This window comes from Saccostrea echinata, unplaced genomic scaffold, assembly GCF_033153115.1.
Source record: "Saccostrea echinata isolate AGI-Se365-2 ecotype Australia unplaced genomic scaffold, CSIRO_AGI_Sech_v1 ptg000054l, whole genome shotgun sequence".
Taxonomy (NCBI): Eukaryota; Metazoa; Mollusca; class Bivalvia; order Ostreida; family Ostreidae; genus Saccostrea; species Saccostrea echinata.
The window spans coordinates 39,194,668-39,219,002 of NW_026889803.1; the positions used below are offsets into that span (position 1 = coordinate 39,194,668).

The 24,335-nt window shown below is 36.7% G+C and overlaps 1 protein-coding gene across 2 annotated transcripts in view; it reads right to left on the reverse strand.

Annotated features, from left to right (window-relative positions):
* LOC133205471 (general transcription factor IIH subunit 2-like) overlaps positions 1 to 24,335 on the reverse strand; it is an 81,202-nt gene that overhangs the window by 7,304 nt on the left and 49,563 nt on the right. The window contains exons 2-12 of one of the 2 annotated variants that reach the window (XM_061341294.1): positions 9,128 to 9,190; positions 7,185 to 7,299; positions 6,455 to 6,541; positions 6,169 to 6,274; positions 5,328 to 5,433; positions 4,769 to 4,859; positions 2,121 to 2,208; positions 1,854 to 1,930; positions 1,721 to 1,751; positions 996 to 1,053; positions 670 to 773 (exon numbers count right to left, since the gene is read on the reverse strand). In XM_061341294.1, the coding sequence (XP_061197278.1) occupies positions 670 to 773; positions 996 to 1,053; positions 1,721 to 1,751; positions 1,854 to 1,930; positions 2,121 to 2,208; positions 4,769 to 4,859; positions 5,328 to 5,433; positions 6,169 to 6,274; positions 6,455 to 6,541; positions 7,185 to 7,299; positions 9,128 to 9,183 (919 nt within the window). In that variant the 5' untranslated portion in view covers positions 9,184 to 9,190. Of the gene's footprint in view, positions 1 to 669; positions 774 to 995; positions 1,054 to 1,720; positions 1,752 to 1,853; positions 1,931 to 2,120; positions 2,209 to 4,768; positions 4,860 to 5,327; positions 5,434 to 6,168; positions 6,275 to 6,454; positions 6,542 to 7,184; positions 7,300 to 9,127; positions 9,216 to 24,335 lie in introns of those variants that run through there. The other variant, XM_061341293.1, reaches the window with a different exon arrangement.

Consider the following 24,335-nt stretch of genomic DNA (forward strand, 5'->3'; position numbering starts at 1 on the left):
TACACAGGACATCGTTAAAGAGGACATAAGCATGACAAAAACGTGTCATGTTAACATTTCTCAAGTACGGGAAAAATCAACTATGATGTCACACATAAGCTAAATAAGCTAAATATGATATACCTACATAAGATTTCCATCATCAGCCATGCAAAAATAGTTTTTGTGTTCCACGTTTCTCAAAATATTTTATCATATACTGAATATGACCTGTTTTTACATAATAATACTGCCCCTGTATTCACTGAGTATGATCTTGCTGTACTAACAGATCGTGTATGACGTCACCGACTTGTTGGATGCATAGTTTAGGGAAACAGAGGAGTGGATCAATCTTTTCATAATTTGTTAATGTTTACAAGAATGTTAAATTTTTAAAATTGGTAATTAAAGTAAAAAAAATGTCAAAAATTTATACATGAACTGATGCTTTACACGTTTTGCACTTATATAAACGGAGACTATGACGTAGTTAAACAGAGTTGTGTGACCATGTGTCCTTCATCCCCTTAATTGTATAGATAAGTCTACGTTAAGCCTGGAATTTCAACCAAATCACTGACTTAAACTGTATAGATATGTCTAAGTTAGGCCTGAAATTTCAACAAAATTACTGACTGTATAGATATGACTATTAATGAAAACTTAAAAATATGTCATTATACTCACCACATGCCTTGCATTCAATGGGCAGTTCACAGTATTTACTTTTACACTGGGGACAGAAATACCCTGTGCTACTGAAGCCCTGGCCATTCTTGCTGTCAAGATGACTGTAATATAGGAAAAAAAAAATTAAATTAAAAAAAAGACGATGTGAGAATTTTGAAAGTTTTATATAACATTCATAATTTTTAAAGATAATAAAAAGTTTTTAAAAGTGACTAGTTTTTAAGATGAGAAAATATTCAAAGGGCAGTAACTCTGTTAATCTCTAAGCAGTGAAATAACAAATGGTTCATCTTAGAAGGGGCAAAAAATCTTTGACATTGTACCACATGCACATGGATGGTCTCTCTTCTTTGTCTGAACTGAGTTGATGATGAGGAAAACCTGTAACAAAATCTCTGCATAGAAATCTTCAATGTCAACAACTTCTACATAGAGTTCAATTTATTTTTTTAAACACATTTTCTTCCTTACAAATATGTTGCTTATCTTTATGTATAATATTCCCTAGAGATACAAACTACCAGACCCCAAAGCAGATTTTTGGATTACCAATATGCCTAATACACTGAAATAATTTTGACAGTTAACAAGAGGCCCAAGGGCCTACATGGTCACCTGAGTATAATACAACCCTGTAAAGGATCCATAGAATGGCAATTTAATAACTACTTGTATATGTTAGAATGAATAAATTGATAGATGAGGATATATTGCTCTGAACAACAGAAATAAATCAGTAAATAAAATTTTTGAAGATTGCATTAATTTGATGGTTTTGGCCCCACTTCTCAGGCCCAAAAGGGGGGCAAAGACCATGAAGTTCTTTTCACCATTGCCCATAGATGCTATATACCGTTGGCCAAGCCATTCCAGAGAAGAAGCTGAAAACGTTTAATGGACAACTGAACAGGTGACAAATGATGATGGACAAAAACAGAAAGCACTAGATCACCTGAGTGACTCAGGTGACCTAAAAATAGGATTAAAAGTTTCCTTTCTCTTAGACAAATGTTTAAAATCCATTTTAAGCCATATTTTTGAACCATACCCATTCTGATGAGTGATGACTCTGTGTTTGCCTATAGAAAAAAAAACAACAGAATATGAGATGATAGAGTTGACAGTGATATAATTATAATATGATGACAAGAACAGCCAGCCATTTACTACTGGATACTGACCGTAGCTGGTGGAGGAGTGACATGGTGTGTAAGGAGATCTTTATAATGACTCTCGTCCAGAATTACATTGTAGCTACCTAAATACAGGGGGACGAAGACAGTTAAACAACAGCTCTAATTCAACTAAATGCAACATGAAATAGTCTAAACTCTTGATAGACTTACAAAGAAGATAAAAATATCATTATGAATGAAAAAGAATCCTAAATGATTCTAATTGTTCATGAATCAATATTGTTAAAACACTGTGTTAATTGGAAATTTTACCATGTGTTTCCTTGCATAACTTTTTACAGATGCACACCTCTGCTGCCAAACCTATGACGGAACATCTAACATTTCCATCTTTAAGGACCTGGAATCCAATAGAGTAAAAATATACTGAAAATATACCCATGAAATAGTCTAAACTCTTGATAGACTAAGAAATATTAAATTTAAAGCCACTGACAAAAATGATTATTTTTATTAAAGCATACTGGAAGCATACGAGGGTTGTTAGAAAAGTTCGCGGACAAGTTCTGTTGTGAGCGCGCTATTTCCATGAGACCGGTTAAACTCTCCAGATAAAAACTTTACCTATTTTCCAATAAATATACAAAGATTTGGTATTTTCCGGTGATCCTTAAAAAATATGCAGCTATATTATTTTGATAAAACATGCTTTATGGAGCATGCTACTTTTCGCACGTTTACATTACATAGACTTTTTATTGAAATCAAAAATTGCACAGTTGTAGCGCAGAAAGCATTATGTTATTTTACCTGTCGCTAGAGTATTCATAAAACGTCACTTTCCGAAATTTTGAATTAAATTGGATGTTGTATGACTTTTTATAGCCATTTATAAATAATCAATGCGTAAAAACAAAGTTAAGAATGGGAACCTCATGGAACGTCATGGAGCACCGAGCTACTAAAAAATTATGTGTGCAGACAGGAAAATGTCTAAAATAAGCTAAAATACTTCTAGATTGCTGGAAATTGCCTACACGTACAAAGGACAAAAGTATTCAAAATGTAGTAGCTTTATAAGAATGGAACAATTAACATTTTTAATGATCAACTCCACCGATACCTCAATACCCCACTTATCGCATGGACGTTGTGGCTATGGATTTCGCATTGTTTCCATACCTGACCTCTTAACTGCGTAGACTATTATTTTAAGATCTCACTAATGTCCGAAACAACACAAAAGACATTATAGAAGAAAAGTAACATGTCTTGATATAGATATTTAACTTTTAAGTAGAAAAAAGACAAGAAAATTCAAAAGAAATGAAAGATATTTAGAACTATGAAAAAGCTCAAAGGGATTGAAATGTGATTATCACGTCACTTAACGTCAAGTGAATGCTCCGTGTATCCTATGACCGCATAGTAAAAATTGTTGTAATTTTTCAAAATTTTAGTAAATGGACCTGATTTTTTACATACTAATAAACAAAAGATAGGATTTTAATCAGACATAAGTCATACTTCACAGTACACAATAGATTTTCCGTAAATCAATGTGTCCGCGAACTTTTCTAACAACCCTCGTACTTTTAAATAAACTGATACTTTTAATTTTGAATACCATGAAATCCAAGTGTGCACAGGTATAACAGACACACCCGATCTATCCCGGACTACTATTGTAAAACTACGGAGATAGTGCTGTGTATATTCTCAGGGTCACATGTCATCAGACTACTATTGTAAACTTACGGAGATAGTCCTCTGTATATTCTCAGGGTCACATGTCGTCAGACTACTATTGTAAACCTATGTAGATAGTGCTGTGTATATTCTCAGGGTCACATGTCATCAGACTACTATTGTAAACTTACGGAGATAGTGCTGTGTATATTCTCAGGGTCACATGTCATCAGACTACTATTGTAAACTTATGGAGATAGTGCTGTGTATATTCTCAGGGTCACATGTCATCAGACTACTATTGTAAACTTATGGAGATAGTGCTGTGTATATTCTCAGGGTCACATGTCGTCAGACTACTATTGTAAACTTACGGAAATAGTGCTCTGTATATTCTCAGGGTCACATGTCATCAGACTACTATTGTAAACTTACGGAGATAGTGCTGTGTATATTCTCAGGGTCACATGTCATCAGACTACTATTGTAAACTTACGGAGATAGTGCTGTGTATATTCTCAGGGTCACATGTCATCAGACTACTATTGTAAACTTACGGAAATAGTGCTCTGTATATTCTCAGGGTCACATGTCATCAGACTACTATTGTAAACTTATGGAGATAGTGCTGTGTATATTCTCAGGGTCACATGTCATCAGACTACTATTGTTAACTTACGGAGATAGTGCTCTGTATATTCTCAGGGTCACATGTCATCAGACTACTATTGTAAACTTACGGAGATAGTGCTGTGTATATTCTCAGGGTCACATGTCATCAGACTACTATTGTAAACTTATGTAGATAGTGCTGTGTATATTCTCAGGGTCACATGTCATCAGACTACTATTGTAAACTTATGTAGATAGTGCTGTGTATATTCTCAGGGTCACATGTCATCAGACTACTATTGTAAACTTACGAAGATAGTGCTCTGTATATTATCAGGGTCACATGTCATCAGACTACTATTGTAAACTTACGGAGATAGTGCTGTGTATATTCTCAGGGTCACGTTGTCAGACTACTATTGTAAACCTTTGTAGATAGCGCTGTGTATATTCTCAGGGTCACGTTGTCAGACTACTATTGTAAACCTTTGTAGATAGCGCTGTGTATATTCTCAGGGTCACATGTCGTTGGACTGCTATTGTAAACTTATGGAGATTCTCAGGGTCACATGTCGTCGGACTGCTATTGTAAACTTACGGAGATAGTGCTGTGTATATTCTCAGGGTCACATGTCATCAGACTACTATTGTAAACTTACGGAGATAGTGCTGTGTATATTCTCGGGGTCACATGTTGTCAGACTACCCAGCACCACTAAGACTTCTCTGCTGGCATGTCCAGGCATATGTCTTCAAATCAAACAGAATACATGTCATAATTATAACAAGCAGTATATAGACAGTTTGGGTATTCAAAAAATGCAACTGACAAATAATGTAATCTGGAAAATTTCACTTTTTTTTCTAAACAGATTCAAAGACTATTTGTTTCCCTCTATATCAAGATATGCTCTTTTTTAAATAACATTAGCTTAATTTCGAATGAGAGGAAAAATACAATAGATTCAAATTTCTATATAGATATTAGATACAGGTCTGTAGCTCACTGGTCTGAAAAATAATTTGGATGAAAGACAGGTGGTCCATACCAATTTTTTTTAGACCAGTGAGCTACAGACCTGCAGCTAAATCTTTCTATATAAATAATTGCTAGTATGTGTCCTTCATAAATAGCAAAGTTAAAGATTCTTTGTTTACTTTTTTTTTGTAAGATAGAGAAAAATTGATTTACCCAGTGACACATGATTTAGTATATACCTGAGAGTTTGATTAGCCAGTTCTAATGAGTTCTGAAGAGAAGGTTCACCATGACACACCTGATCAGCTAGGCTCTGTAACATGGATATATGTCTTCTAGGATTTCCTGAAGAAGAAAATAAAGGTTATTTAGCAACATTCTCTTCAATATTACATTCATGGAACCATTGTTATGAAGTTGCTACAGTAAAACTCATTTAGTACAAACATGGATAGAATTTAATAGATTGAATTTATGGATATAGCAAAGATTTTTGGAATCCCCTGTGTAGTTAACAATTGCTTGTAAAATTTACACTTATAATGAACTCTGATATAGCAAATTTATGGAGATTGCAAACTGATTTTGTATCCCATGGAGTATAAAAATCACAAAATTTACATCTTTTTCCATTAATTTTCAAAAAAAATGTTTTGTTAAAATATAGAGCTTGAAATATTTAGTGTTAAGTATTTACATTTGAAATTCAGTTGATCCAAAAACTTAAATACTCAAAGGTAAGCTAAGCTTTGTATTTAATACTTCCAAGAAATTATTTGGTAGTCATACTTGAAGGAAAACATAAATATTGTGAATTCGCTATATATACTTTAATTAACAAAATTGATATACAGATATAATGAAACACAGATAAACATGTAGCAAAGTAAATTTGCAAGTCCCCAGGACTTCGCTTTTACCACATTTTACTGTACATGTATCCATTTAATTCAAGTTCTCCTTTTATAACTTGTTTTTTTTTAATGTTCAAGTTTTAAATGTACAAGCAGTATGGCTATTAAGCAGTATGGCTATTAAGAAGCTAAACTTCTTGCTTTAGCTGTCTTGTTAAAGTCTTACCTCCCAGCTCTGAAATCTTCTCTGCTCTTTTGTTCTTTGTGATAATGATACCTAGTTGACTGATTGGATTTTGATCAAAATATTCCTCAACAAAATACTCCAAAAGCTGAATTAAAAAAAAGAAAAAAAAAAACAATTATCATAAATTACCCCTGATAATCTACTTACAAGATCATTTTAATTTGCATTTATACCCATTTCTACAAATGATAATGATTTTTGGTTAAATCTTATTTTACTTGTACATGTAATAGATATACATGTATATCAGACATATTGTTCCTACTTTTAACGTTGATAAGAGACGAGTAGGTTTCAGATCTTGGTCACTCATGGCTTCTGAGATGTCAATAATAAGAAATAAATGTCTCATCTGAAAAAAAAGATACTGGTAGAAAGAGGCATAAACAAAGAGTAGATAAACAATAATGAAATGAAGTCTAAATTATTTTGATAACATTAATGACTGGAATTTTTTTTTCAATCAGAACAGCAGAACATCATTTCATTATGCTGATGATTATATCTACTTACCATACCAAGTCTGCATTACTGATTTTCCAGATGATTATATCTACTTACCACACCAAGTCTGATTTACTGATTTTCCATATGATTATATCTACTTACCACACCAAGTCTGATTTACTGATTTTCCAGATGATTATATCTACTTACCATACCGAGTCTGCATTACTGATTTTCCAGATGATTATATCTACTTACCATACCAAGTCTGCATTACTGATTTTCCAGATGATTATATCTACTTACCATACCAAGTCTGCATTACTGATTTTCCATATGATTATATCTACTTACCATACCAAGTCTGCATTACTGATTTTCCAGATGATTATATCTACTAACCATACCAAGTCTGACATTACTTATTTTCCAGCTGATTATATATATTTACCATACCAAGTCTGATTTACTAATTTTCCATATGATTATATCTACTTACCATACCAAGTCTGACATTACTAATTTTCCAGATGATTATATCTACTTACCATACCAAGTCTGACATTACTGATTTTCTCCAGGAGTTTCCTCCTCTTGGCTTTACTGACAATATCATCCACACTAGCTTGTAGCGAGCCTTTCTCATCTTCTTGAATAGCTTCCCTGTAAATGAAAGAATTATTCCAAAACTTCATAAAACAAGGGGACAAAGGACCTAGAATTGCTCTTCCAATAAATTGCACAACAGTGTCACTGTGACCTACTTTTGATTTGGCAAATCTACAGGACTCTAAGGCACCAGGATGCATCAACAGACAAGGTTTAATGATTCTAAACCTCGTAGTATGTAAAATATTTAGCTAAAATGTTTAAAAAATAAATAGATGTTAAATTCAGGAATTAGGTCATTGAAACCTACTTTCTGTTTTACACACTATAAGGCCTTCAAGATGCATCAACTGACAAGGCTTGATAATCCTAGGCCTCTCAGCATCAAAGATATAAAGATTTGACCATAAATAATGACAAAATGCAAAAAGCAGGTCACAGTGACCTCCTCTGGTTCAACATATTCTGAGGTCCTAGGATGCATCAAGTGACAAGGTTTGATGATCCTTGGCCTTACAGGCCTTATCTATAGATCTTTGGGAACTCCCATTTTTTTCCAAACATAACCAAACATAACCTTTTACTATTGAAAATGTTCATTGAAAGGCTGCCCCCCCCACCCCCTTTTTGATACAGTATAGTCAAATAAGGGTAATGTAGTAGTGTATGAATAAAATTTGGTACAAGTGTAACCCTATCTTTTGTGATCTTTGTTGCAGAAATGACATTAAAATAAAATAAAGCTGACAAGGACATTAAGAAAATAAATCTTACACAAAGTAAAAGTTGTATCTATCCAAGTCATGACATACAAAGGACAGAAGTGAGACATAAGTGAGTTTCCATAAAAACATTTTATGTAACTATTTATCCATTCAACAAAATTGAAAAAAAAGTCATAAAGTACTAAACAGAGCCAAAATATGCCCATTTATGTGGAGAAAGCCATCAACAAGGGATTTGTTTACACTGGAAACACTAATCTATTACTACAATGCTTGATGGTGCCAAAGACTTGGTTTTCGGGGTTTACTATATTTTTTTGAGTTCATCTAGACTGTATATACTATTAGTATGAGTAGAGTTGAAATAAATGGAGGACATATGTTCTTCAGAAATTCAATGATAAAATATCTTTCTTTAAGGTTGTGCCTTGATTATCTTTTCAAAGCAAAGTAATTCAAATGCTGAAGAGGAGCTAAAGGATCTCTCTCTTTCTCTCTCTCTCTCTCTTTCTCTCATGATCTAAAATGTCACCTGGTTTTGTATATATAAAGCAGTTTATTATGTACAGTACTACTACTATCATAATGAATATGTACTCCTTTGAAAATTCAATGTTGGCATAAGCATAAATACTATCATTCGGGAAGCTGACACTGTGTAAAAGGAAAGGAGAAAAATGGATGGATCAGACCAGGATTAGAACCTGGGCTCCCTGAATCACTAGTAAGATGCTCTACCAACTGATCTATCTCGCCACAGGCAATAAAACCTGCCTGACCACCACATTCCTCCCTCCGTAGAGTCTTTGCCCCCAAAGACTCCAACCCAGGCTCTTCCCTGGCAGGTCTATCACCTGTCACTTCCATGGCATGACACGACACCAAATGTCACAGAAAAGGAGAAATGCGACGGACCAGACCAGAATTCGAACCCGTGCCCCCTGAATCACTAGTTAGGTGCTCTACCAACTGAGCAATCTGGCCGTCGGCGATCGAACTCGCCTGAATGTCACAACTGATTTTTTTTTTAATCATTCAGAGTACATGGTCCATTCCAATAAATTTTCACAAATTAAAAAAAATAAAAAATAACAGGAAACTAAAAAGGGAACGATGAAAGAAGTTTATGAAAAAAGGCCGTAAAAATAAAAATATACCAAGTCCGCTCGTATTCTGTTTCCCATCTGTATCCCTTTTCATCTTCTTCTGCCATTCTGTATCTTTTCTTTCAAAACTCACAAACACCAAAAATGCAACAACATGCGACAATTCAGAGTGGTCTGCCCTTGATTTTAATAGTTAAACCATTCTGTAACTTTTCCGTAAACTTGTTCGTAAACAATTTACGGTCTATTCCATATAGGCAAAAAGGCTGTAGCCTACACATCATTTTCTCAGAGAGAAAAAAGTGGTTGAAAAAAGGGAGAGAAAGGTTGATAATAAATCTTATCTATTAATTTTATTTTGTTGCAAATGCCCCCCAAAAAACAACGCTTACAGTTTTGCAGTTTTACTTCATATTTACTTCACGTTTGGGAAATGGTTTTTTTGCTTGTCAAAAAAAAAAATCATTTTGACTGAATTTGAATAGAAATGATATAAATAGTAAATTCCTGGAAAATAAAGAAATCGTAAAAAAGAATGTGACTGCACCATATTTTCTGTATATTCACTCTATGCAAATTGCAAATTTTTGCAAACATTTTCCATAAAATCTTGCAAATTTTTACATTTACTCTGGATAACAGCTTGTATTCAAGTTATCTATTTGAACATAATCCATTAGCTTATTGCTCATTTCTGAAAAAAAAGTTTGTGTTATTTAATCATGTTTAATTATATCCTTAACTAAAAAAAGAAAATAGATAATCAATTTGCTTTCTGCTATTAAAAAAATCGTTTTGAGATATAAGAAAATCAGATGGATTCATTTTTTTTTTCAACAAAGAAGACTATATTGGGGCTTATAAAACTAATCAAATCCCCCCCCCCCACCCCCCACCCCCGACATAAATGCAAGTAAAATTGTTGTGAAATTGATTTTTGAAGGGAACTATAGAAACTTGTAATTTAGTCACTTAAAAATCTTAATACACCTCTGGACAAAATTTGAAAATAACTTTTTTATCATTTTAGACGTGGCTGCTCTCTAAAGGAATTGATAAAAACATCATTGGAATTAATGGAATTTTGAATTTAATTGTAGACATCATCACCATTAGCCAAGCCTTGTTTGTCATCAGCACCACTCCTCAAGTTTTGAAACAAATTGAAGGGAAAAATAATAAATTATATATTGTGTGAATTAATTGCATTATTGATTTCTATAATGAATTACAATTTATTGATTCTGTTGTTGAATTTGTTAATTCATTTGAAGAAAGCAACAATTCAATTATTGTGTGCATCAATTCTGCAAATGAATTATGTTATATATCAACAATGAAGTTTGTTGGTTTGTTTATTCATTCCTTAAGCCATATCGCTTATCAGATTACATACTCATTAGGCAATTACAAAATACAAGATGAACATACATCAAATATTTACATACATTGTACACTTGTTTTATCATAATATTATTTGTGTACAATATTTCCAACCAAACATGAAAGAAAAGAATCTTAGTTTACAGATGTGAATCTCTAAGTGCTTCTGCTAATAAAATCATGAAAATGTAATGTGTAAAATATAATTCAGCATTGAAAATTATCTTGAATACTCGGAGATACCTCTAATTGAATTGTTGTGTAATGCATCAAACAATTTGATATCTTAAATTCAAAGGATTAATTAAAAGATACATGCATCTTCAACTATTTACCTACAATAAAAAAGGAGAAGAAAAAAGAAATAACCCTCAATTTCATTTACCGGTATATTGCACAAGGTAACGATTACCAGTATAAATGTCAGTGTCAAGTTTGATAATTATAGATTTCCCAAAGTCATTGCACAATACTCTCTCAGATCGCTGCAACATAAAGAAAAAAAACCCTTGGATTTATTTTAGTTTATTTGTTATCACACCGTGAAGAATTATAGCAGTTATGTTTTATATTTTTTAAAGTATATAAAGTTCCAATAGCTTTCACTACAAAACTCTCTAAGATGACTGCGATGAAAAAAGTACTCAGATTTACATGTTATTCAATATTGTTTATTTGTTGTCACAATTTATGAAGATTTAACTGAATATTGAATTTACATGTTTTTACGTGTACATGTACTTTGAAAAGAATATTTGAATATGGCTACTGTTAAACATATAATTCTGAAAAGATTTTAGGGGCAAATGTCATTTATTGTTAAGTAGCACATTATACATTGTATGTGAATTAAAATGTTAAAATAAATAGGCATAAAACAGACATATAATGAATGAAGAAGACCAGTCGCTTCACTACACTTTATGCCTACATATACAATTATCAAAAAACCCTAAATTGCATTACAGAGCACCATGCAGATTTAGGCCTTGTCTATTTTCCAAAGAAATTAACATGCAAACAAAGCAGTTTTCATACAACATTGCATATTTATAACAAAGTGCACATTAAAATGCATCCAAAAATAAAATAAGCCTCCTCTGCCGCCCAGGAAAAACCATATATTAAAAAATCTTTTAAAATTTGAAAAAAAAATGATGGAAACCTGTGTATCCGCGGCAAATGCAGAGTAAGCAAAAATTTGAGTGGCGGAACCTCACTCTATTTAATTATTAAACAATATTTTCCTGGATTTTGCAATATAGACATAAATTTATATTGATAAAAAACTTGACTTCCTCAGGACAGTGTACATGTGCACTACAAAGTGACCATTTAATAATACCCCTTCAATAATCGAATGTATGCCCATGCAATATATTCTGCAAAAAATTTTGGCAACAGCCTAAATAACTAAAACTTACTAACAAGACATTTCCGTAACATTGTTTACATGTTGTTAGGGCAATTAATTTTTGCTAATACTACATAACACAAAAATTGTTATACTGTACCCGTCCTAAACTTTCCAAATAGTATTAAACATCAAAGGCTAGTGTACAATCACTGACATTAAAAACTTCCCAGGGAAAAACATGATTAAAAAGTCACACATGTTGTACAAGGCAAATGATAAATTCAAGTCTAAGGGGAATGCTAGGGATGCATTCATTTGTTGGAACTATAAACTAGTTAATATTTCAACTGGTGTAATCCGGAAATTAACTGCTGGTGGTGATGATAGCAAGTTTTTCTTGTTCAAAACATCAACAAAAGAAAGAAAGGACCAAAGACTGGAAAATACAAAACCCTTTTCACAAGGTCACAGATCCTTCAAACAAGGTCACAGATCCTTCAAACAAGGTCACAGATCTTCATACAAAGTCACGGATCCTTCACATAACGTCAAAAATCCTTCACACAAGGTCACAAATCCTTCACATAAGATCACAAATCTTTCACACAAGGTCACAGATCCTTCACATAAGGTCAGAGATCCTTCACACAAGGTCACAGATCCTTCACATAGGGCCACTGATCCTTTACACAAGGTAACAGATCCTTAACACAAGGCAACAGAACCTTCTCATAAGGCCACAAATATACTTCACAAAAGGTCAAGGTTCTTCACAAGGTCACAGATCCTTCATACAAGGTCACAGATCTTTCACACAAGGTCACAGATCTTTCACACTACATTCAAGTCACAGATTCTTCACACAATTTCACAGTTCCTTAATACAAGGTCACAAATCCTTCACACTAGTTCAGAATAGAGTTCTATATCTCCTTCAACAATAAATGTCTCTCCTTTTGTTTCTAATGATCCATAACATGAATTTATTCTGTTGAATGCACAACTTTTTTTCTTCCACAAATATCAAGACAGCTCAGATGATTCATAGGGAGTGTTCTATCAAATAAAAAAAAAATCAGTTTAACAAATGAAAAGTCAAAAAGTGATATAGTATAGACTTCAGTACCTATGAAAATAAAAACAATCAAACTACTGAGCTTCAACAATATAAAATCAAGCAATGCATTTCAGAAACAATGTCAATTTTTTTTATGAAACAAGAGGCCCAAAGGCTTTTACAATCACCTGAATGTCACTGTAATTTTTTCTGAGCCAAAGTGTGTTCTTTTTTTCTAAACTACCTTTTTTCAAAAAACTGGAGACAGCTCCATTAAGATTTAAAGGGCATTGATTTACACAAATTTTAACTTAAACTATTTGAGGGCATTTTTGTAGTAATAATACTCTAATTTGACAATTTGAAACCTAATATTTTGGGGAGAGACTTCCAGGAAATATCTATAAGTTCTGGAGAAAAGATAAATTTGTACAAAGTTTACAAAGAAAAGGACGATGACAATGGTGACAACAATCGACAAATTTTGATCAGAAAACCTCGGCTCAGTTGAGCTAAAGAAGTCAAACAGTGCAAGATGTGCCATTGTGTCTTACCATCATGTCATGGATTGGCCACAAGCAATCCCTGAACTTTTGCTGGTAGGTAACTGTCCACTCTTCTTTTAAGAATGAAAACCAGCCCAACCCTGTATGTATTAACAAGAACATATAAAGGTCTAAGTTAAAAGGATTTTCTTGACACTTGGAGAGCTATGTCTTCAGAGAGCCAGAAGCACATCTACATATGAAATATTTTACCATCAATTGTTTGGTTGGCTACACTCGATCCCTCAAACATTTTGTACTCTTTCTGTCAGATGAAAGTAACCAGCTTGTCTCGACATTTACACTAGCACTACACTAGATCTAACCCTGACCTATTAAAAAAAAATATCAAAAAGTCAAAGAATTGCTTACACTTGTAAAGTTGGAAAAAATGATAACAATCAATAAATTGCATTGCATCTTACCGTCTTAAACTGCTCAATGAAAACAGAGAAACAAGAGATCAAAAGAAGTTGCTATCTCAAAATAGTAAGGATGAACACCCAAAAATCTAGAGAGTACGGGCATTATGACGTGAATCTTACCCTTTATTCCATGGTTTGCCACAATTGATCCCTAATCTTAAGACTCCTCCTGACAAATAATGGAGTCATATCTCACACTGGGATTGAAACTTGCCTAACCATTCTCCTGCTAACACAAAAAGTAAGATAGATGGCCAAAGGCGTAATTCTAGCTGTTTTGATCAAGTTACAATTAAAACAAGGGATCCAAAAGAGCAACAAAAGCAGCTTGTTAATTACCACATTGGCCAACATTTTTTGCTGGTCATAGCTGGACAATGGACTCCCCATCTTCTGTTGAACGACCTTAGTACTCCTATGACCAATATCCCAGACTGAATCTTATGCATTTTCCAATGATTGCTGCAGTTGAGTTCAAGACATACTTTTTCTCAATAAGGGATCGGGTCCATCCTAAAGTCTCTTCAGCAAACAAAAAAATTAAACCAAGGGTCGGTGATTCATGAATACTGTAAATCAAGGGTCAAAGAAATACTATAATAAACAACTTGCTGAATAGCTCAATAGGATTTACAATTTTGTCTCAAAATCAGAACCCCCCTAAATTTCCGATGACAATACAACTATTCTAATATGAATATCACCCTTTCTTCTATAATTTCTTGCATTAAATTCCATGCACCTAACCCTCCTGCGGCTGATGTACTGGGTCCTCTTATGTCCTTAGAATGGCTCCATCTCTTCTGCTCCTAATGAAAAGACCTTCTCTTCTGCTCATTGGGATGGGTCCTTCTCTTTTGCTCCTAAAGATGGAATTCTCGCTTCTACTCCTTGAGAAAGACCTTTTTCTTCTGCTCCTTGGGATGGGTCCTTCTCTTCTGCATCCTGTCAGTGGAAGTCAAGAGGTCAAGGCCAAACCAGGTAAACATCAATTGACAAGTAAAAGATTGGGAAAGTGTACAGGGGTAGAAGTCAAATCTTACCGCATCTTCCAACGATGGCTGCAGTTGAATGGGAGGCAAGACTCGTCCACACCAGGGGCTGCACATCATCCTAACCGCCTACTGCTAAAAGAAAGAAATCAACATGTCATATGAATTTTAAGACTTCATTTCAACTGAACATAGCCCAAGAAATCCAAACAAGATAGACTTCATCACATGAATCTTACCTTTTCTTCTCTGCTCGTCCGCAGTTCATTAACCACCCTGCTCCCCACCCTCCTCCTGACAAACAAGGAAGTTGTTCCTAACAAGGGGATCCAGGCATCCTCCTATTAAAACAGAGTGTCAGGATGATATAGAAATACCCTAAATGCCTCGACCACGTTAGAATAAAAACAAGAGAAAAATCGAAAATGCAACAAATGCAGTATGTTCTTACCATCTGGCGATTGTTGGTTTCTGCTCATAGCTGGGCAAGGGAGTCCTCTTTTTCTTTTGGCCGGCCAAAGTCCTCTTCTGTCGTCGTCCCTCATCTGAAGCCCTGAAAATATACAACTGACAAAAAATTAGTACAAAATCAAAACAATTACAAAAATTAAAGAGAAATTCACAAAACCATTGCCAAAATTCAAAGAAATTCACAAAATATTAGCAAAAATCACAAATTTACTTGAAAAATAAGTTAGCAAAAGGGGACAGTTACTTCGGGAAAGGGCATAAGAGAGGCGAGAGTAGAGGTCGGGAATGGAGATGGTTAGTCATGTTAGAGTAAGGAGGGGACAGAAAGAGAGACAGAGGGATAAATCAAAAAACTTCTCTATCAGGCTCTCTGGCTGATGAACTGGGTCCTCTTCTGCTCCTTGGGATGGGTCCTTCTCTTCTGCATCCTGTCAGTGGAAGTCAAGAGGTCAAGGCCAAACCAGGTAAACATCAATTGACAAGTAAAAGATTGGGAAAGTGTACAGGGGTAGAAGTCAAATCTTACCGCATCTTCCAACGATGGCTGCAGTTGAATGGGAGGCAAGACTCGTCCACACCAGGGGCTGCACATCATCCTAACCGCCTACTGCTAAAAGAAAGAAATCAACATGTCATATGAATTTTAAGACTTCATTTCAACTGAACATAGCCCAAGAAATCCAAACAAGATAGACTTCATCACATGAATCTTACCTTTTCTTCTCTGCTCGTCCGCAGTTCATTAACCACCCTGCTCCCCACCCTCCTCCTGACAAACAAGGAAGTTGTTCCTAACAAGGGGATCCAGGCATCCTCCTATTAAAACAGAGTGTCAGGATGATATAGAAATACCCTAAATGCCTCGACCACGTTAGAATAAAAACAAGAGAAAAATCGAAAATGCAGTATGTTCTTACCATCTGGCGATTGTTGGTTTCTGCTCATAGCTGGGCAAGGGAGTCCTCTTTTTCTTTTGGCCGGCCAAAGTCCTCTTCTGTCGTCGTCCCTCATCTGAAGCCCTGAAAATATACAACTGACAAAAAATTAGTACAAAATCAAAACAATTACAAAAATTAAAGAGAAATTCACAAAACCATTGCCAAAATTCAAAGAAATTCACAAAATATTAGCAAAAATCACAAATTTACTTGAAAAATAAGTTAGCAAAAGGGGACAGTTACTTCGGGAAAGGGCATAAGAGAGGCGAGAGTAGAGGTCGGGAATGGAAATGGTTAGTCATGTTAGAGTAAGGAGGGGACAGAAAGAGAGACAGAGGGATAAATCAAAAAACTTCTCTATCAGGCTCTCTGGCTGATGAACTGGGTCCTCTTCTGCTCCTTGGGATGGGTCCTTCTCTTCTGCATCCTGTCAGTGGAAGTCAAGAGGTCAAGGCCAAACCAGGTAAACATCAATTGACAAGTAAAAGATTGGGAAAGTGTACAGGGGTAGAAGTCAAATCTTACCGCATCTTCCAACGATGGCTGCAGTTGAATGGGAGGCAAGACTCGTCCACACCAGGGGCTGCACATCATCCTAACCGCCTACTGCTAAAAGAAAGAAATCAACATGTCATATGAATTTTAAGACTTCATTTCAACTGAACATAGCCCAAGAAATCCAAACAAGATAGACTTCATCACATGAATCTTACCTTTTCTTCTCTGCTCGTCCGCAGTTCATTAACCACCCTGCTCCCCACCCTCCTCCTGACAAACAAGGAAGTTGTTCCTAACAAGGGGATCCAGGCATCCTCCTATTAAAACAGAGTGTCAGGATGATATAGAAATACCCTAAATGCCTCGACCACGTTAGAATAAAAACAAGAGAAAAATCGAAAATGCAACAAATGCAGTATGTTCTTACCATCTGGCGATTGTTGGTTTCTGCTCATAGCTGGGCAAGGGAGTCCTCTTTTTCTTTTGGCCGGCCAAAGTCCTCTTCTGTCGTCGTCCCTCATCTGAAGCCCTGAAAATATACAACTGACAAAAAATTAGTACAAAATCAAAACAATTACAAAAATTAAAGAGAAATTTACAAAACTTGCCAAAATTCAAAGAAATTCACAAAATATTAGCAAAAATCACAAATTTACTTGAAAAATAAGTTAGCAAAAGGGGACAGTTACTTCGGGAAAGGGCATAAGAGAGGCGAGAGTAGAGGTCGGGAATGGAGATGGTTAGTCATGTTAGAGTAAGGAGGGGACAGAAAGAGAGACAGAGGGATAAATCAAAAAACTTCTCTATCAGGCTCTCTGGCTGATGAACTGGGTCCTCTTCTGCTCCTTGGGATGGGCCTTCTCTTCTGCATCCTGTCAGTGGAAGTCAAGAGGTCAAGGCCAAACCAGGTAAACATCAATTGACAAGTAAAAGATTGGGAAAGTGTACAGGGGTAGAAGTCAAATCTTACCGCATCTTCCAACGATGGCTGCAGTTGAATGGGAGGCAAGACTCGTCCACACCAGGGGCTGCACATCATCCTAACCGCCTACTGCTAAAAGAAAGAAATCAACATGTCATATGAATTTTAAGACTTCATTTCAACTGAACATAGCCCAAGAAATCCAAACAAGATAGACTTCATCACATGAATCTTACCTTTTCTTCTCTGCTCGTCCGCAGTTCATTAACCACCCTGCTCCCCACCCTCCTCCTGACAAACAAGGAAGTTGTTCCTAACAAGGGGATCCAGGCATCCTCCTATTAAAACAGAGTGTCAGGATGATATAGAAATACCCTAAATGCCTCGACCACGTTAGAATAAAAACAAGAGAAAAATCGAAAATGCAACAAATGCAGTATGTTCTTACCATCTGGCGATTGTTGGTTTCTGCTCATAGCTGGGCAAGGGAGTCCTCTTTTTCTTTTGGCCGGCCAAAGTCCTCTTCTGTCGTCGTCCCTCATCTGAAGCCCTGAAAATATACAACTGACAAAAAATTAGTACAAAATCAAAACAATTACAAAAATTAAATAGAAATTCACAAAACCATTGCCAAAATTCAAAGAAATTCACAAAATATTAGCAAAAATCACAAATTTACTTGAAAAATAAGTTAGCAAAAGGGGACAGTTACTTCGGGAAAGGGCATAAGAGGGGCGAGAGTAGAGGTCGGGAATGGAGATGGTTAGTCATGTTAGAGTAAGGAGGGGACAGAAAGAGAGACAGAGGGATAAATCAAAAAACTTCTCTATCAGGCTCTCTGGCTGATGAACTGGGTCCTCTTCTGCTCCTTGGGATGGGTCCTTCTCTTCTGCATCCTGTCAGTGGAAGTCAAGAGGTCAAGGCCAAACCAGGTAAACATCAATTGACAAGTAAAAGATTGGGAAAGTGTACAGGGGTAGAAGTCAAATCTTACCGCATCTTCCAACGATGGCTGCAGTTGAATGGGAGGCAAGACTCGTCCACACCAGGGGCTGCACATCATCCTAACCGCCTACTGCTAAAAGAAAGAAATCAACATGTCATATGAATTTTAAGACTTCATTTCAACTGAACATAGCCCAAGAAATCCAAACAAGATAGACTTCATCACATGAATCTTACCTTTTCTTCTCTGCTCGTCCGCAGTTCATTAACCACCCTGCTCCCCACCCTCCTCCTGACAAACAAGGAAGTTGTTCCTAACAAGGGGATCCAGGCATCCTCCTATTAAAACAGAGTGTCAGGATGATATAGAAATACCCTAAATGCCTCGACCACGTTAGAATAAAAACAAGATAAAAATCGAAAATGCAACAAATGCAGTATGTTCTTACCATCTGGCGATTGTTGGTTTCTGCTCATAGCTGGGCAAGGGAGTCCTCTTTTTCTTTTGGCCGGCCAAAGTCCTCTTCTGTCGTCGTCCCTCATCTGAAGCCCTGAAAATATACAACTGACAAAAAATTAGTACAAAATCAAAACAATTACAAAAATTAAAGAGAAATTTACAAAACTTGCCAAAATTCAAAGAAATTCACAAAATATTAGCAAAAATCACAAATTTACTTGAAAAATAAGTTAGCAAAAGGGGACAGTTACTTCGGGAAAGGGCATAAGAGAGGCGAGAGTAGAGGTCGGGAATGGAGATGGTTAGTCATGTTAGAGTAAGGAGGGGACAGAAAGAGAGACAGAGGGATAAATCAAAAAACTTCTCTATCAGGCTCTCTGGCTGATGAACTGGGTCCTCTTCTGCTCCTTGGGATGGGTCCTTCTCTTCTGCATCCTGTCAGTGGAAGTCAAGAGGTCAAGGCCAAACCAGGTAAACATCAATTGACAAGTAAAAGATTGGGAAAGTGTACAGGGGTAGAAGTCAAATCTTACCGCATCTTCCAACGATGGCTGCAGTTGAATGGGAGGCAAGACTCGTCCACACCAGGGGCTGCACATCATCCTAACCGCCTACTGCTAAAAGAAAGAAATCAACATGTCATATGAATTTTAAGACTTCATTTCAACTGAACATAGCCCAAGAAATCCAAACAAGATAGACTTCATCACATGAATCTTACCTTTTCTTCTCTGCTCGTCCGCAGTTCATTAACCACCCTGCTCCCCACCCTCCTCCTGACAAACAAGGAAGTTGTTCCTAACAAGGGGATCCAGGCATCCTCCTATTAAAACAGAGTGTCAGGATGATATAGAAATACCCTAAATGCCTCGACCACGTTAGAATAAAAACAAGAGAAAAATCGAAAATGCAACAAATGCAGTATGTTCTTACCATCTGGCGATTGTTGGTTTCTGCTCATAGCTGGGCAAGGGAGTCCTCTTTTTCTTTTGGCCGGCCAAAGTCCTCTTCTGTCGTCGTCCCTCATCTGAAGCCCTGAAAATATACAACTGACAAAAAATTAGTACAAAATCAAAACAATTACAAAAATTAAATAGAAATTCACAAAACCATTGCCAAAATTCAAAGAAATTCACAAAATATTAGCAAAAATCACAAATGTACTTGAAAAATAAGTTAGCAAAAGGGGACAGTTACTTCGGGAAAGGGCATAAGAGGGGCGAGAGTAGAGGTCGGGAATGGAGATGGTTAGTCATGTTAGAGTAAGGAGGGGACAGAAAGAGAGACAGATGGATAAATCAAAAAACTTCTCTATCAGGCTCTCTGGCTGATGAACTGGGTCCTCTTCTGCTCCTTGGGATGGGTCCTTCTCTTCTGCATCCTGTCAGTGGAAGTCAAGAGGTCAAGGCCAAACCAGGTAAACATCAATTGACAAGTAAAAGATTGGGAAAGTGTACAGGGGTAGAACTCAAATCTTACCGCATCTTCCAACGATGGCTGCAGTTGAATGGGAGGCAAGACTCGTCCACACCAGGGGCTGCACATCATCCTAACCGCCTACTGCTAAAAGAAAGAAATCAACATGTCATATGAATTTTAAGACTTCATTTCAACTGAACATAGCCCAAGAAATCCAAACAAGATAGACTTCATCACATGAATCTTACCTTTTCTTCTCTGCTCGTCCGCAGTTCATTAACCACCCTGCTCCCCACCCTCCTCCTGACAAACAAGGAAGTTGTTCCTAACAAGGGGATCCAGGCATCCTCCTATTAAAACAGAGTGTCAGGATGATATAGAAATACCCTAAATGCCTCGACCACGTTAGAATAAAAACAAGAGAAAAATCGAAAATGCAACAAATGCAGTATGTTCTTACCATCTGGCGATTGTTGGTTTCTGCTCATAGCTGGGCAAGGGAGTCCTCTTTTTCTTTTGGCCGGCCAAAGTCCTCTTCTGTCGTCGTCCCTCATCTGAAGCCCTGAAAATATACAACTGACAAAAAATTAGTACAAAATCAAAACAATTACAAAAATTAAATAGAAATTCACAAAACCATTGCCAAAATTCAAAGAAATTCACAAAATATTAGCAAAAATCACAAATTTACTTGAAAAATAAGTTAGCAAAAGGGGACAGTTACTTCGGGAAAGGGCATAAGAGAGGCGAGAGTAGAGGTCGGGAATGGAAATGGTTAGTCATGTTAGAGTAAGGAGGGGACAGAAAGAGAGACAGAGGGATAAATCAAAAAACTTCTCTATCAGGCTCTCTGGCTGATGAACTGGGTCCTCTTCTGCTCCTTGGGATGGGTCCTTCTCTTCTGCATCCTGTCAGTGGAAGTCAAGAGGTCAAGGCCAAACCAGGTAAACATCAATTGACAAGTAAAAGATTGGGAAAGTGTACAGGGGTAGAAGTCAAATCTTACCGCATCTTCCAACGATGGCTGCAGTTGAATGGGAGGCAAGACTCGTCCACACCAGGGGCTGCACATCATCCTAACCGCCTACTGCTAAAAGAAAGAAATCAACATGTCATATGAATTTTAAGACTTCATTTCAACTGAACATAGCCCAAAAATCCAAACAAGATAGACTTCATCACATGAATCTTACCTTTTCTTCTCTGCTCGTCCGCAGTTCATTAACCACCCTGCTCCCCACCCTCCTCCTGACAAACAAGGAAGTTGTTCCTAACAAGGGGATCCAGGCATCCTCCTATTAAAACAGAGTGTCAGGATGATATAGAAATACCCTAAATGCCTCGACCACGTTAGAATAAAAACAAGAGAAAAATCGAAAATGCAACAAATGCAGTATGTTCTTACCATCTGGCGATTGTTGGTTTCTGCTCATAGCTGGGCAAGGGAGTCCTCTTTTTCTTTTGGCCGGCCAAAGTCCTCTTCTGTCGTCGTCCCTCATCTGAAGCCCTGAAAATATACAACTGACAAAAAATTAGTACAAAATCAAAACAATTACAAAAATTAAAGAGAAATTCACAAAACCATTGCCAAAATTCAAAGAAATTCACAAAATATTAGCAAAAATCACAAATTTACTTGAAAAATAAGTTAGCAAAAGGGGACAGTTACTTCGGGAAAGGGCATAAGAGAGGCGAGAGTAGAGGTCGGGAATGGAGATGGTTAGTCATGTTAGAGTAAGGAGGGGACAGAAAGAGAGACAGAGGGATAAATCAAAAAACTTCTCTATCAGGCTCTCTGGCTGATGAACTGGGTCCTCTTCTGCTCCTTGGGATGGGTCCTTCTCTTCTGCATCCTGTCAGTGGAAGTCAAGAGGTCAAGGCCAAACCAGGTAAACATCAATTGACAAGTAAAAGATTGGGAAAGTGTACAGGGGTAGAAGTCAAATCTTACCGCATCTTCCAACGATGGCTGCAGTTGAATGGGAGGCAAGACTCGTCCACACCAGGGGCTGCACATCATCCTAACCGCCTACTGCTAAAAGAAAGAAATCAACATGTCATATGAATTTTAAGACTTCATTTCAACTGAACATAGCCCAAGAAATCCAAACAAGATAGACTTCATCACATGAATCTTACCTTTTCTTCTCTGCTCGTCCGCAGTTCATTAACCACCCTGCTCCCCACCCTCCTCCTGACAAACAAGGAAGTTGTTCCTAACAAGGGGATCCAGGCATCCTCCTATTAAAACAGAGTGTCAGGATGATATAGAAATACCCTAAATGCCTCGACCACGTTAGAATAAAAACAAGAGTAAAATCGAAAATGCAGTATGTTCTTACCATCTGGCGATTGTTGGTTTCTGCTCATAGCTGGGCAAGGGAGTCCTCTTTTTCTTTTGGCCGGCCAAAGTCCTCTTCTGTCGTCGTCCCTCATCTGAAGCCCTGAAAATATACAACTGACAAAAAAATTAGTACAAAATCAAAACAATTACAAAAATTAAATAGAAATTCACAAAACCATTGCCAAAATTCAAAGACATTCACAAAATATTAGCAAAAATCACAAATTTACTTGAAAAATAAGTTAGCAAAAGGGGACAGTTACTTCGGCATAAGAGAGGCGAGAGTAGAGGTCGGGAATGGAGATGGTTAGTCATGTTAGAGTAAGGAGGGGACAGAAAGAGAGACAGAGGGATAAATCAAAAAACTTCTCTATCAGGCTCTCTGGCTGATGAACTGGGTCCTCTTCTGCTCCTTGGGATGGGTCCTTCTCTTCTGCATCCTGTCAGTGGAAGTCAAGAGGTCAAGGCCAAACCAGGTAAACATCAATTGACAAGTAAAAGATTGGGAAAGTGTACAGGGGTAGAACTCAAATCTTACCGCATCTTCCAACGATGGCTGCAGTTGAATGGGAGGCAAGACTCGTCCACACCAGGGGCTGCACATCATCCTAACCGCCTACTGCTAAAAGAAAGAAATCAACATGTCATATGAATTTTAAGACTTCATTTCAACTGAACATAGCCCAAGAAATCCAAACAAGATAGACTTCATCACATGAATCTTACCTTTTCTTCTCTGCTCGTCCGCAGTTCATTAACCACCCTGCTCCCCACCCTCCTCCTGACAAACAAGGAAGTTGTTCCTAACAATGGGATCCAGGCATCCTCCTATTAAAACAGAGTGTCAGGATGATATAGAAATACCCTAAATGCCTCGACCAAGTCAGAATAAAAACTACAGAAAAATCGAAAATGCAGCAAATGCAGTATGTTCTTACCATCTGGCGATTGTTGGTTTCTGCTCATAGCTGGGCAAGGGAGTCCTCTTTTTCTTTTGGCCGGCCAATGTCCTCTTCTGTCGTCGTCCCTCATCTGAAGCCCTGAAAATATACAACTGACAAAAAATTAGTACAAAATCCAAACAATTACAAAAATTAAATAGAAATTCACAAAACCATTGCCAAAATTCAAAGAAATTCACAAAATATTAGCAAAAATCACAAATTTACTTGAAAAATAAGTTAGCAAAAGGGGACAGTTACTTCGGGAAAGGGCATAAGAGAGGCGAGAGTAGAGGTCGGGAATGGAGATGGTTAGTCATGTTAGAGTAAGGAGGGGACAGAAAGAGAGACAGAGGGATAAATCAAAAAACTTCTCTATCAGGCTCTCTGGCTGATGAACTGGGTCCTCTTCTGCTCCTTGGGATGGGTCCTTCTCTTCTGCATCCTGTCAGTGGAAGTCAAGAGGTCAAGGCCAAACCAGGTAAACATCAATTGACAAGTAAAAGATTGGGAAAGTGTACAGGGGTAGAACTCAAATCTTACCGCATCTTCCAACGATGGC